The sequence below is a fragment of the Notechis scutatus genome, chromosome 1 (genome assembly GCF_049901735.1).
Source record: "Notechis scutatus isolate UNSWTSFEM ecotype Mainland chromosome 1, rNotScu1.2, whole genome shotgun sequence".
Classification (NCBI taxonomy): Eukaryota; Metazoa; Chordata; class Lepidosauria; order Squamata; family Elapidae; genus Notechis; species Notechis scutatus.
Genome location: NC_142009.1, coordinates 167940878 through 167954938, shown reverse-complemented (window position 1 = coordinate 167954938; position 14061 = coordinate 167940878). Strand labels below are relative to the sequence as shown.

The following is a 14061-nucleotide window of genomic DNA, read 5'->3' as shown; positions in this document are numbered from 1 at the left end:
CATATCAGCTATCATTGTTAGCCAGAGGTGACACAGCATATTGTCCAATTCATTCACCACATGCAACAAAGAGGAAAATTCCTGCAATTTGAAGAAGTCCATTTCAGGATCTCATTGTGTCATGGGTCCCAGTAGCTAATAGAAAAAAGTAACCCAGATGACTCTAGCAACAAAAACTGTCAGGCAGCATAATAGGAAATTTGTCATTTCTAAATTTGTCATTTCAGGTGTACTACTTCCAAGGAAGAACATCTCTCTTTTTAATGAGCCCCTACTATACATTTTATATGAAATAAGCATGTGAAGCTGATCTCAATGAGAGAACATAGCCTGGTCATTCTGAAGTTTTAACACTTTAAGCATAAACATGATAGTCTATTACCCCATAACATAAATTAAAATACTGTAGAGGATTCTATTTTCAACAGCTTTGAGTCTCTTTTTGTTTGCCTGAAACAAAGTATATATTGAATGGCCATGATGTGACTCATTCATTATAACTTGTTGTATTTACTACTACTTCTATTTTTAGAGTAATGATTGAGAGGCCTGGCACTATAAAATTCAAATAAGAAAGAAAAGAATTTGTGAATATTGTCTAACAACATGTTACGAGAGAAAATTTGGATTTGTCTCTCCTTGGGCAGGATGTAAGAAGCCTGCAAGGCACAGCCCACCAACCCCTGCTAATTAAGTGAAATGATTGTGTTTGTTTTAGAGCCATTTGGCCAACAAAAGAATGTGTCATGCTGATTAGCAAGAAAGGGGTATGTAATATATGTGTATTCAAAGCCAGATGAATGCATTATCCAGGTATTTAGCTGTTTGCTCAAGGACTGACACACACACAAAAAGAAGAAGAATGCTGAGCAAACAAGCTGGTGCAAATGAAAATCCCAGCTCTCAGGTTTATCCTGTTCTAAGATTTATCTGTTTCAGGGACAGATAAGCCTTTAAAAATTGCATCTGAAAATGTATCCTCAGAAGGCAATGTTTTCTAACAGAAAGTATTCTCTTTGCTAACCTGTCTAAGGTGCTACACTGTGGGAAGAACCTATGCAGACTCACTTCGAAATATCTAGCCATCTGGGAATCATGGGTTTTCATTTTCCTATGGCATCAGTTTCCATCCACAAAAGGAGCTCTGCCTTGGCAAACAAAAAGTTCAAGGCAGCGCCATAAGCAGCAAGATACAGAAACAAAGATAGAAATGCACTCAAATTGCTTGTCTCTCAAGAACAGAAGAAGGATTTCTTATTGGATCATTCACAAGGGCATCTGATTACAAGGGATGCTGTTGCTATTTCATCACTCTTTTTACTGGTTTAAACAAGGTTTAGTGTTGGAACGCCATTGATTTCATTTATGACTACAATCACGAGATGAGCTTGTACAAAGCTAACACAGCATTAATTGTCTCGTACTTTTACCTTCGTTCAAAGGCATAGTTTCAGATCCTAGTATACCCGCTGATCCCCAAATGGTACAAAATTTCAAACGTAAGAAAACGGAAGCATACAGATAAATGTACTGTGTTTCCCCAAAAATAAGACCGGGACTTATTTTCTTTTGATTCCCCCCCCCCGCCCCAAAAAAACTGGCTAGGGCTTTTTTTCGGGGGGGGAGAGGGAATTGAGTGAGAGCAGTCACCTCATGGCTGCTCAGTCCCTTAACTATGGATCAGCTGAGCCAGCAAGGGCCGGGTGTTCTGTCTCTCCGGGTGCCTAGAGATGTTTCCAGCACACTCTTGCCAGCCCTAGCCCTGCCCACGGCACCAGGCAACCTTGAGCCAAGGACCCCTCTCTTCCACAGCTCACCTTGTGGCTATGTAGCAGGTGGCGACCACGGTTTGTGCTCTGCCAAATGGAGCCCGTGTGTTGCTCAGGCTGCTGCTACAATGAGGCAGAAAGCCATGTGGCCCATCGGAATTAGCATTAAAAAAAATGTGTAAAAAGTTCAATCAATTCCAACTTCTCGCAAAAGAAAGGCTTGGAGGAAGCAAGAGCACCTGGGTGGTGGTGGGTGGGGCAAGCTTTTCTGCCCACAAAATCCTCATCTTTGACAGCCAATGCTGAAAGGCAGAGAAAAAGCTACTGGGAAGAAGCCAGATGGCCCGGAAGTTGGGAATACCCTTTCTCCCCCAGCCCCACCCCTTCCCACCTGCCACCCCCAAATTGCATTGATAAAAGAGGAGGATGGCTAAGTGAGGGGCAGAAAGCCTTGCCATGCCTGGTGAGGGGGAGAGAAGAGACGGCAAGAGGAGCCCCAATGCGCTCTACGCACCCCAGTCACCGATTCATCCCCCGCTCTCTCCCTCCCTCGCCGGATGAGGATTTTGTGGGCAGAAAACCTTGCCCTACCCTCCACCACCCAAGTGCTCTTGCTTCTTTCAAGCCTTTTTTTGCCTACCGGTACCTGATTTCCAGCTCTGTCATGTTTTTTGCTGTTGCGTGCAGGGAAACACGTTTGTGGGACAGTTAAAAAAACTTATTATACGAGAAGTTGGAATTGACTGATTGAGCTTTTTTTATGCCAATTCCAATGGGTCGCATGGCTTTCTGCCTCATCAGAGCAGCAGCCTGAGCAACACTCGAGCTCCAGGCCTGGCGGAGCGCAAACCATGGTCACCGCCTGCTCCATAGCCACAAGGTGAGCTGCGGAAGAGAGGGGTCATTGGCTGCAAGGTTGCCTGGTGCCGTGGGCAGGGCTAGGGCTGGCAAGAGTGTGCCAGAAACATCTCCAGGTACCTGGAGATACAGAACTCCCGGCCCTCGCTGGCTCAGCTGATCCGCAGTTAAATAGCAGACCTGAGGTGATGGGGAAGGGAAGGGCTGCCTCCTGTGCTGGATAGTCCTACTCCCTTCACTAAGGCTTATTTTTGAAGTAGGGTATATATTAGTTCCACCCCCAAAATCAGGCTAAGACTTATTTTGGGGGTAGGTTCTTTTTTCGGGAAATCATGGTATGTGTGCATATAATGAAAAGTTGGTGAACACTGCAAATATTCCAAAATATTATTAGACTAAATAATTGTTGATCTGATAAAATTATGGGTTTTTAACAAAGATTTTCAAGATTTCAGCACCCCGAAATGTTTCAACAGGAATTTCAATACACAAATATTTAAATAATTCAAATATTTTGTGAAAAAATAATTTGACATCGTTAGAAACATTTAAAAACTTTAAACTGACTAAAATAAAATAAAACTTCTGTCTCAAAGCATACCATAATGGAACTAACTGATAATCAACTATTTTATCTATGTACCTACTCTTATGCATATGAAATATAAACAGTCCTGTGATTAGGTCAGTTTTTTCAATTTGCTCCGTAACTGAATTGTGCAGTGATTTAAAATGATCAAAACAAAAAGAGTAAAAAATGGGGGGAATCTCTCTACTCTGAATTTAATTCAGTGTCAGCAAATGTAAAGAAACAAACTTTTTGCTAAAACAAGGAAACTAGGTAAATAAAAGAATCAATAAGAGAATATTACAACATTGTACACTGATCAAAGAAAGTGGGCAATGTTATTTTCTGTCTTCCACAATATTAAACACAAGGACATCTAGCGAAGCTGACTGATAAAACATTACAGGTGTTCCTTGTTTAATGACCCCACATTCAGCTACTGTTTGAACTTGCAATGACGCTGAATGAGTGGTACTTACAAACAGTCCTTGAATTTTCAGCCAGGCTTAAGATTTGACATTTTTCCTGATGGGCTTCTCACAAATTAAGTCAATGGGGAAGCTGGCATGAAGTTGAAAATCCTGGTCACAGAAAGTTCTTGCTTAACAACCCATGGCATTCACATAACAATTGCAAGAGAAGGGGCTCCCAGACCTGCAGTCACTAAGCAGCACGAACATGTGATGTTGAACTTTATGACCACATTGCTTAGTGATATAAATTCCAGTCTCAATTGCCATCATTAAGTGAGTACTACCTATAGTGATCATCCCATAAATTAAGATGGTTAAAATATATGAAACAAATAATAGTAATAGCACTTATATATCACTCCATAGTGCTCTACAGAACTCTCTGGGTGGTTTACAATGTCAACATATTGCCCGCAACAATCTGGATCCTCATTCTACCAACCTGGGAAGGATGGGTCAACTTTGAGCCGGTCAGGATCGAACTCCTGCTGTGGGCACAGTCAGCCTGCAATGCTACATTCTAAAACCACTGCAGCATCACAGCTCTTGAAGATGATAGCACATATCTTTGAGGATGATATCACTAATATGATAGTGTCTGTCTGTCTGTCTATCTATCTATCTATCTATCTATCTATCTATCTATCTATCTATCTATCACATTTATAGACTACCCACTCAGAATGATCAGGAAGCAATAGCATTTATTTACCTTTGGGTCAATGGGTAGCGTGTTGAGGAACATGAGGAGGAAGGCACAGTTGCTTTCACATCTTACTACTGGAATTTCCTCCAAGAATGCTGAACTAGATGAACCTTTGTCCTGTTGTAATAAGACCATTCCTATGGTCTTCAGACATTTAAATCATAAAATCATAGCACTGGCAATAACCACAGAAATCAGGTCAATTCCTGGTTTGGACAGGAAACTTCATCAACATCCTATAGATGCCTTGTTTTATGCAGGCTTAGTTTTGAGGCCTTCTCATTCACAGTGAAAGAATGAGAGAAACTGTTTAGCAAGTGCTCTTGTTTGGATGGACTATTCGTATAGGGGCACTATATACCTTATTTAACTTACGTCTAGATTTTAACACTTGAAAAAAAACAGAAAAAAAATCAAGGAACTAACAGAAAGTAGCAATAGATTTACATACCGCTTCACAGTGCGGTATATAACCCTCTCTAAGCAGTTTTACAGAGTCAGCATATTGCCCTCAACAATCTGGATCCTCCTTTTATTGACCTCGAAAAGATGGAAGGCTGAGTCAACCTTAAGCCTGGTGAGATTTGAACTGCCAAATTGCAGTCAGCTGGCGGTCAGCAGTAGTAGTAGCCTGAAGTACTGCATTTTAATCACTATGCCACCATGGCGTAGAACTAAAAGATTTGTGCTCATTAATCTCACTATACCTTGGCTTGGGCTACCCGTATTCCAGTTATGCAGACAACCTTTCTGTGATTAGCGCCACACATTTAATTAAAAAACAAGGGGCTTCAGGGTACAGGGCATATGGGGGGGAAGCATTTTAAAAATAATTTTATGGGGGTTTCATGGTTTAGAGATGAATAATTGAACTTATTTTGCACTAACATATGCCACTGAAAATTTGATGATGGTTTAAAATTATTAAAGGTCGCCTCTCTGTAAGACTCTGGGCAGCTTACAACACTCAGTTATAGAATTAAAACAATTAAGAAGATAATTACAAAACACAGCAGACTAAAAAGCAATCAGAACAATCAGAAAATAGGATACAAACACCTTAACAGCCAGGCTTTAAGGGCTTCTTTAACTCAGGAAAGAGGGCACTATATAGGTAATCCTCAATTTACAACCATTTACTTAGTGATTGTTCCAAGTTACAACACTAAAAAAGTGACCTATGACCATTTTTTCCACATTTACGACTATTGCAGCATCCCCATGACCACATGATCAAAATTTGGACACTTGGCATGTATTTATGATGAGTGCAGTGTCCTAGGGTCATGGAGCTACCTTTGGTGACCTTCTGTCAAGCAGAGGCAATGGGGAAGCCAGATTCACTGAACAACTATGTTACAATGATTCACTTAACAAGTGTGGCAGGAACACACTCATAACATGGGCAAAATTCACTTAACTGTGTTGCTTAACAATGGAAATTTTGAGCTCATTTATGGTCATTAAGTCAAGGATTATCCAGGGGAGGGGTTGAGGAAAGCTCCTTCCAGATAGCAGGGCCTGCAACAGAGAAAGCATGCTTTTTGGCCCCATAAGATGAAAGTGTTTTAACTGCAGGAACCTCGAAATCACCCATTCTGCTGGAACCTACTAGGTAGGCAGAAACATTTTATGAGAGGCAGCCCTCAGATAACTAGACCCTATGTCACAAAGGGCTTTATAGGTAATAAACAGCACCTGGTTCACAGCTGGAAACTAACTGGTAATCAATACAGCTCATGTCATAGTGATAACGTGGGCATATGAATAAGTGCCTATTGCTCAAGTGCTTCTTAGTGCCATCAGACAAAGAGCAGTTATAATCTTGCAGCTGCCCTAAAGCTGTACCAACTTTACAACAAATCCAGGGAACTGCAACCTGCACAATACCTGTACAAGTTATCCTATCTCCTACTTTAGAGAGAATGGGCCTTCTCCATGGCATTTTTCAATTTCCTTCTCTCTGGAATCATGAACCATAGATATAGCCAGTCTACACATTTACAGAGACAATGCTCCTGTGCTTTCTGATGAAGTTGAAACCTTAGAACATGCTTTTTTAAAGGTTTTACAAGGAATCACTTTTCCAGTTAATCAAGCTCTTGCCCTGCTATTACTTATATAAGTGTTAAATTCAGTGCCCAAATCACCATTTTCCGCTATATTCATATCCAAAAGTAGGTTATTCACACACTATCAATTTTTTAGGTAGCCAATAGCATGAGCGGGGTTCTTCCACAGTTCAGTTATTCTGTTGTATTTTTCTATGGACCTCTAGTAATAATATGCCATATAACTAAAAAATCATAAATTCTAACCTGCTTGTAGAACTGTCCTCAAAGGGATACAGAATTTCACCATTATTACAGATCTCACAGATGAATCCTTTTTGACTACAAAGGCTGCAGCTGTAAACATGGGAGGTAGCAAATTTTATTACTTTCCCAAGGAAAGGGGCCAGCTTCCCTTCGATAACCTGGAAAATAACAAGACAAATATAATAAAATATTGATAAACCATAGAAAGGAATGACAAGATATCAATTTTGTTTACACTGAGTCATTCTCACTGAAGTCCCTTTCCATGTTTTTCTACTGTTGCAGATGTTACACTGGATAAGAATACTTAAGATAGAGACTGCAAAAGTAAATGAACAGCACTGAAAACAAGATCCAGTAAGGGTGAATCATTTTAAGGTGCACATTTCAAGATTTGGGAAGCAATGAAGCATACTAGCAAAGAACTGAAGAGCCTTACCATTGAGCTGATACATGTACATATTATTCTACTAAAGCTGGAGGATACATAGCATTTTCCTCAGTGTGCCATGAAATTGACAGAATTCTAAGTTTCAGTGTGTCTACCAACATTTTTAGTATTACTTTGCTGTAATATATATCATAGTTTTGTATTAGTATATAAAAGTAGATACCGTCTGCCCATCAAGCACAATTCAAAATAATTGATATCTTTCCCTTCCTGAAACATGTCAGGTTTCAGACAGAAGATGCTTCACTAAAAAAAAAAAAATCCATGAAATGCACTCAGCATGTGTAAAGCTATACCTAATGGATAGTTAAGTATGACTGATCTATACACCTACCAAATATTTGGAATAGCACATTTTTTATTAGAAGCAATATGCTTTCATGACTGATATTTCAAGTGTCCCGTATCCAGAGATAATTTTGAATGTATTTGGGAAATATGCATTCCACTAGAATGGTTACCTCACTTATACTCAATATATTTCTGTAAGCGATAGTTGAAGCCACTGCACAGATGTGGAATGGAAAAATGTAGGCAGCACAGGAAGTCCTGGGAACTGCTTGGATTACTGTCCCCAAATGGGAATGCTAAAAAATACAGCCACAGGAAGCAGAAAAATTATTGCTAGCCGTGCAGTTTGACATCTGTTTGGGATATAGGAAAATGGTAATGTTATAGGAAGATCCCCTCATGCTGCACAGTAAACAATGCATAAAGGTCACCATCTAAAATTAAGATTCGAGGCCAACACAACTGTTATAACAGAATGTCTCAGCCAGTACCATAAGCAACTTTTCTTGAGGAAAAAAAATGCTCTTCCTTATTTAATTTTACTCCTGTGGTTCAAAAGTCTAAATAAGATCTAGGGAAGTGATATTTAACAAAAATAAGGAAACAGAATAAACAGTGGGCTATTATTAATGAATGGGCAAACAAACCTGACTGAAATGAGGAAACCTGAACTATGAACCAAGAATAGATTCTGTATGTACAGCACCAAGCATTCAGGCTTTATTTTACTATATTACAGTATGAGGCAATTTTTAATGGTCAGACATAACTGTAATCTTATTTTTAAAAAACTATGAGGCAGCACTGTACAGTAATATCACTTGAGAAGATTTTGACAAAACGTTTGACTTGGTAATCTTGTTGGGATATAGATGGGGTTTAAAAAAATAGGTGTCCTACATATAGCACATCAAGTTGCTTCTAACTGGGTTAAAAAGACAATAAATACCATATTTTAACAGCAAAATATGGAAAATCTGAAAGAAATGGTAAAGAGACTCCATGATGGCCATATGTTAACGAGGCAGCCTGTTGGTTAGCATAGTACCATAATACTATAAATTATTTAAATACACCAGATTATCATAAACGTTCCTTTTTGCATGAATGGAATATGAAAGGCTTTGCAAGGTCTATGTTAGTTTGATGAGAAAAATTAGTAGCAAGAGGAAACTCAAATAGCAGTAAAGAGTACCTTTATAAGAGAAGGCTAAATTGTCAAGTAGCCTAGGAAAAGTTTGACCAATGGAGACAGTGAATTTATTGCAGATTGCAAAAAGACTATTGCCACTAGTAAGGGTTGGTTATGTGAATAAAAGATAAATGGCCTCTTGGCCTTACAATGACAAGGTAACCACATTGTACAAACCATACCCCTGATTCCGTCTTTTTTATAAAGTTGTATAATAGGTATTACATCCCACAGCTAAAAAGTAGTTGGAAGGTACAAATAAAAAAAAAGCCGAAGGAAGGTAGTTACACAAATTAGATTTAACAATCAGAAAAGATGTTTTGAGCCTGGAACATAGAAAGCACTACTGCAGGCAAGAGATTCATGTTAGTTATTTTTCATAAAGCAGTAAATTACTTCCTGGATATATTTTACATAGAAAGGAAAATAGAATTATATGAAAAAAAAAACATATATGTATTCATGTGCTGCTTTAAAAAATAACTCAAGGTGACAAACATACATAATACTTCTTCCTCCTGCTTTTTCTCTAATTTCCTAAATTCTTGCTACATTAGAGTTACAAATAAATTCTAAGTTCTAGAGGCTGTAATAACCAGGGACCTCAGGCTTGTATTTCTTATGATATATTCTGCATGTACATTACATAAATATTATACACTCTTGCCTAATTCTGAACAATTCAGTTTCTCCATATTCATTTGTAATTGTTGCTTTCTGGTCATTATACAATTTCTTCAAAAGACAGATGAGGTGGCTCATCCATTTTTTTTTAAAAGAACTATTCACAATTTGTTCTGGTTTACATCGTCAAAATCAATCAATAAAGCAAAAAGTGACATCTTCTTTGATCTGCCTTGTGTTTCTCATTATCCATGGATGTTAGCAATGGGCTCTCGGGTGTCCTTACCTCTTCAGAATCCAGCACGTATATCTGCTAGTTCTCATACCATGAACAAAACAATTATAAAACAGTGAGCACTATTTTATTAGGATGTGCAATAGTTTTTCCATAGTCTGAGCATTTGTAGAAATGCCCTTTTTAGTACAGGTACTTGAATATAAATACATCTTTTACAACCCTTTGTTCTTTGCTGCATTTTCTTTCTTTCTTTTTTTAAAAAAAAACTTTATTAATTTTACAATTAAAATAGACAAACACGTACATAAATGTGAGAAAGAAAAGGGAAACAAGAAAGAAAGGTAGAAAGAATAAATCAGAAAACAATTAAAAACAGTTCCATCCTCGACAGTTTGTGGGACCTTATTTTCAACCTTATTTTATGCCCTCTGTACAATTAATCCTTGTGCGAATATATATATATATATATATATATATATATATATATATATATATATATATATATATATATATATATATGATTGTAGTCACTACTACAATTATAACATATCTTCTTTTGCCCTTTATTGTTTAATCGATCTTTGATCTATCCATTCGTACCAGCAGTTCCAGCTGTTAATACATTGATGTGTCTTTCCCTTTTAATGCCAAAGTTAATTTGTCCATCTCTGCACAACTTGATATTTTTTGAATAATCATTTCCTCTGATGGGATATGAGATTGTTTCCAACATTGTGCAAAGGCCAGTCTGGCCGCTGTCAAAATATGTACTATTGTATACTTCACTTTTTGGGGGAATTGTTTATTAAAGATCCCTAATAGAAAGAGTTCTGGTTTGAATTCAATCTGTTCTATTGTCATTTCCTCCAACCATTTTCTAATTTTCTGCCAATATTTTTGAGCCTCTGTACAAGACCACCACATATGGAAGAATGTTCCCTCCTTTTTTTGCATTTCCAGCAATTCGGACTCATGTTGGGGTGGATTTTCGCTAATCTCGAGGGGGGAAGGTGCCATCTGTAAAACATTTTATAGGCATTTTCCTTGTAGGCTGTTGATTTTGTGATTTTATTATTTCTACTCCAGACCTTCTCCCATTCTATTAAGGTGATACTACGTCCTATATTCCTACTCCAGGCTATCATATTCCCTTTGACAATTTCTTCCTCTAATTCTGCCTCTAGTAAGTCATTATAAAATTTTGTTATATTTTTTTTTTATCTGGGCCTAATAGAATTTTATCTAGTTGCTGAAGGTTATTATTGATTCCAAATTCTTTCTTATCCTGTTTGTATCTACTCTGAACTTGAAGATATGCCCATCTATCAATTTGTACTCCTTGGTCCTGAAGATCTTGCCACAATCTCAAATTTCCTTGCGCATCCAATAAATCCTTGTATTTAATCATCAATAATGCATCTCTAATTAGGTGTCTGTGAAAGTATTTCTGGGTGGTTTTCCCAATGTTCCATTAAAAAAGCATGCCACCCCCTCTGTAAGTCGTGGCCTTCTAAAACTAATATTCTCTTGCTTGTTAAGTTCACCCATTCCTTCAACCATACTAAGGAAGCCACAACTCCCAGTTTGGAAGAGCCATCCCTCCCCTGCTCTTCATATCTTGCTCTTCATTTCTTTCTTTCTTTCTTTCTTTCTTTCTTTCTTTCTTTCTTTCTTTCTTTCTTTCTTTCTTTCTTTCTTTCTTTCTTTCTTTCTTTCTTTCTTTCCTTTCTTCCTTCCTTCCTTCCTTCCTTCCTTCCTTCCTGCTAATATATTTATTAATATTATTTTGATTATACATCCGTATTGTGTGTGAACAGAGTTGGTTCCGGGCATCATTCATATTAATCAAAATCACATTAACAGTATTAGTAATCTATACCACATTTATCCAATTTAAGTCATTAGGTTTTTCAAATACATATAAGCAAAAAATGCCTAACTCCTCATCTTTATCTTTATATTCATCTTTCTTACTCAATCTAAACATTTTCTATTATATTATACATAAACAAATTTAACTGGGTTTCATTCCATACTGATCCAATTCACACTCTTTTTAGTGAAGAAACTTGATTCCAGGTTTGCACATTTACATACAAAAATGACCATAATTACATATTCATCTTTCATATTTAACTTCATAATTACCAATACTTTACATATTTTCTATTATTATATTTTTTCCAAAAACTTTCCTCCTATTTGAATCATAAATAACTCTCATATCTTCATAATCATTATACTTTTATACTTTTATCTCTTTCCCCCCCCCCCCCCCCCCCCCCCCCCCCCCCCCCCCCCCCCCCCCCCCCCCCCTGTTCAATTCCCCCCCCCCCCCCCCCCCCCCCCCCCCCCCCCCCAGCATTTGACCCCAATTTCATCGCATATTCTTATTTCATCATTCCAGTAATTCTAGGTTCATTCAAACATTTCAAAAGATTTCCCCCCCACTAATTTGAGTATGCCACCCCTATAGCTTATATATTCTTTAATTACCTTCCCTTTAAATCCCAATAAACATTTAACTTTTATTACCTATAGAATTAATAATAATCATCTCCTAACAACTACATAACATATATACCTTTTAGGTTAGATTCCGCATGGTACTTTTCCTCTTTAATTCCATAAAAATTATTTATAACTTCGATAAGAACAAATAATTTATTCAATTAATTCTAGACACTGATAATAATCTCATTACAACAATTCTCGTGATTCATTTCAATTATATTGTATGTATTCATTAAATGCATTTAATAAACTTATCATAATTTCCCTTTATTCATATTTATTTCATTTATCTCTGTATATAGTTTAAAAGGAAAAAAATGAGCATTCCAATAGCAAAAGAAATATCAGTTCCCATCCTTCTTTTTAATAATCTATATTTCCCTATTTTCTAAGTAGTTTATAACTTCTAATATATTTATCCTACCCTTCATCATCTTGCAGAACAATTAACCATTATCGCTATGTTTTTTAAATAAACAATTTCTTTTAATTTTTGTACAATTTCCTTCCTGATCCTATTTTTTATCACTTCTTTTCCCCTTCATTTCCCCCTTTCTTTTCACATTCCAGTTTCCCCCCTCCCTCTTTACAGCTTCCTTCCACAATTTATTTTTCTGCTGTTTTTTATTGTTTTTGGTTTTGTAAGTGTTCCTCTTTTTAGTTACCTCCTTGAATCTCAAAATTTTTAATTTCCATTCTTTTCCCTCCTCGCTTTAAAATTCATTGTTGCAAATGTTCATTAAAGATAGCCTCTTCTTTAACTCCTCCTCTTCTGTCACTCCTTTCTGTTCTTCATATTCTAGAATTGCCATTTCTAGAAATTGTAAAGCAAAGCCCAACGATTCGCCTCTTTCTTGTAGTCACACTAATATTGTTAATAGTCTCTCTCGGGTTTATCAAATTTATGTAATCCTCCTTATATTATTTTAGCGTATATCTCCCTTTTTTGTATTTCAATTTTTATCCAATTTTTCATATTAATTCACAATAATAATATGAAGAAGTTTAACTAAGTATCATTCATATTAATCCAATTTGCACTAACATTATTAATCTCTATCACATTAATCAAATTTACATAATCTAATATACATAAGCAAAAAAGCCTAACTCTTTATCTTTATCTTCATCTGTATATTCCTTGTTCAATTTAAACATTTATCTATTATATCTAAACAAGTTTAACTAATTTCCATTCATATTGATCCAGTTCACGCTAACATCGTTAATCTGAATCATACATAAAAGAAGCTGTCTAACATCTGTAAACTTCTAATCTTTCTATTACTTTTATTCATTCTATAAACAATTTATGTTCTAATATTTCCCCTATCTAATTTTATTTCTGCCCTTCTAACTTGTAATCAGGCTACTTTAATGTTTAAAGGGCAATTTCCTATCCATCATCTCTTCTTTTCTTTAATGCTTCAATTCTTATCCATTTTTTAATTCTTGGCAATTCTGGAAGTCCATATTTCTTAAAATGGTCAAGCTTGAGAACACTGCTCCAAAGTACAGAACATAAAGCTAAGAGGAAACTAAGATGTACTATGTTGCACTGTAGTTTGCCAGCAGGAATTTAACCCAAATTACCTTGTATGCTGAATGGATACATTACAGAAACCTTAAAAATGTAGTCAAATTAAGGCCAGCTATGTAAAGTTCAACATGTAAACAGAAACAAGTAGAGTAAGATATCTTTAGTTGATAAAATATAAAGTAGCATAAATCTTTGGTTCAACAGATCAACACTATAACTTCCAAGATAATATACCTAGAGTAGACATCTCAAAGATAAGGCAAATGTAGTCCAGTGGAAAGAAGTAATAGTTACTCTGTTTAAAATTAACGAGATTGCACTGTATTGTGTGGCCCTGAAGGTAGAGTTAATAATTGAAGTTACAGAAGTGACAAAATCTCCATGCCAAGTTTGATTGCCACTGGGAAGCCAGCGTTACGGCTACATTATCTTATGACCCTATCATTGTAAGTCAGTGTGTTAATCATTATCATTATGTAGACATAAGACTCCTTGTAAGTCAACACAAAGGGTGTAATT

At 36.6% G+C, this 14061-nt stretch overlaps 1 protein-coding gene and 1 long non-coding RNA gene across 2 annotated transcripts in view; both read right to left on the bottom strand.

Annotated features, from left to right (window-relative positions):
• Positions 1-14061, bottom strand: part of PLEKHM3 (pleckstrin homology domain containing M3) — an 84278-nt gene that overhangs the window by 7101 nt on the left and 63116 nt on the right. Inside the window, exon 7 of the mRNA XM_026673182.2 lies at positions 6693-6850. Within this exon, the coding sequence (XP_026528967.1) occupies positions 6693-6850 (158 nt within the window). The remainder of the gene's footprint in view (positions 1-6692; positions 6851-14061) is intronic.
• On the bottom strand, positions 10951-14060 carry LOC148133086 (uncharacterized). Its single transcript, XR_015746440.1, has 2 exons — positions 11859-14060; positions 10951-11747 (listed from the first exon to the last, which is right to left on the bottom strand). It is a non-coding gene; the product is annotated as an uncharacterized LOC148133086 (long non-coding RNA).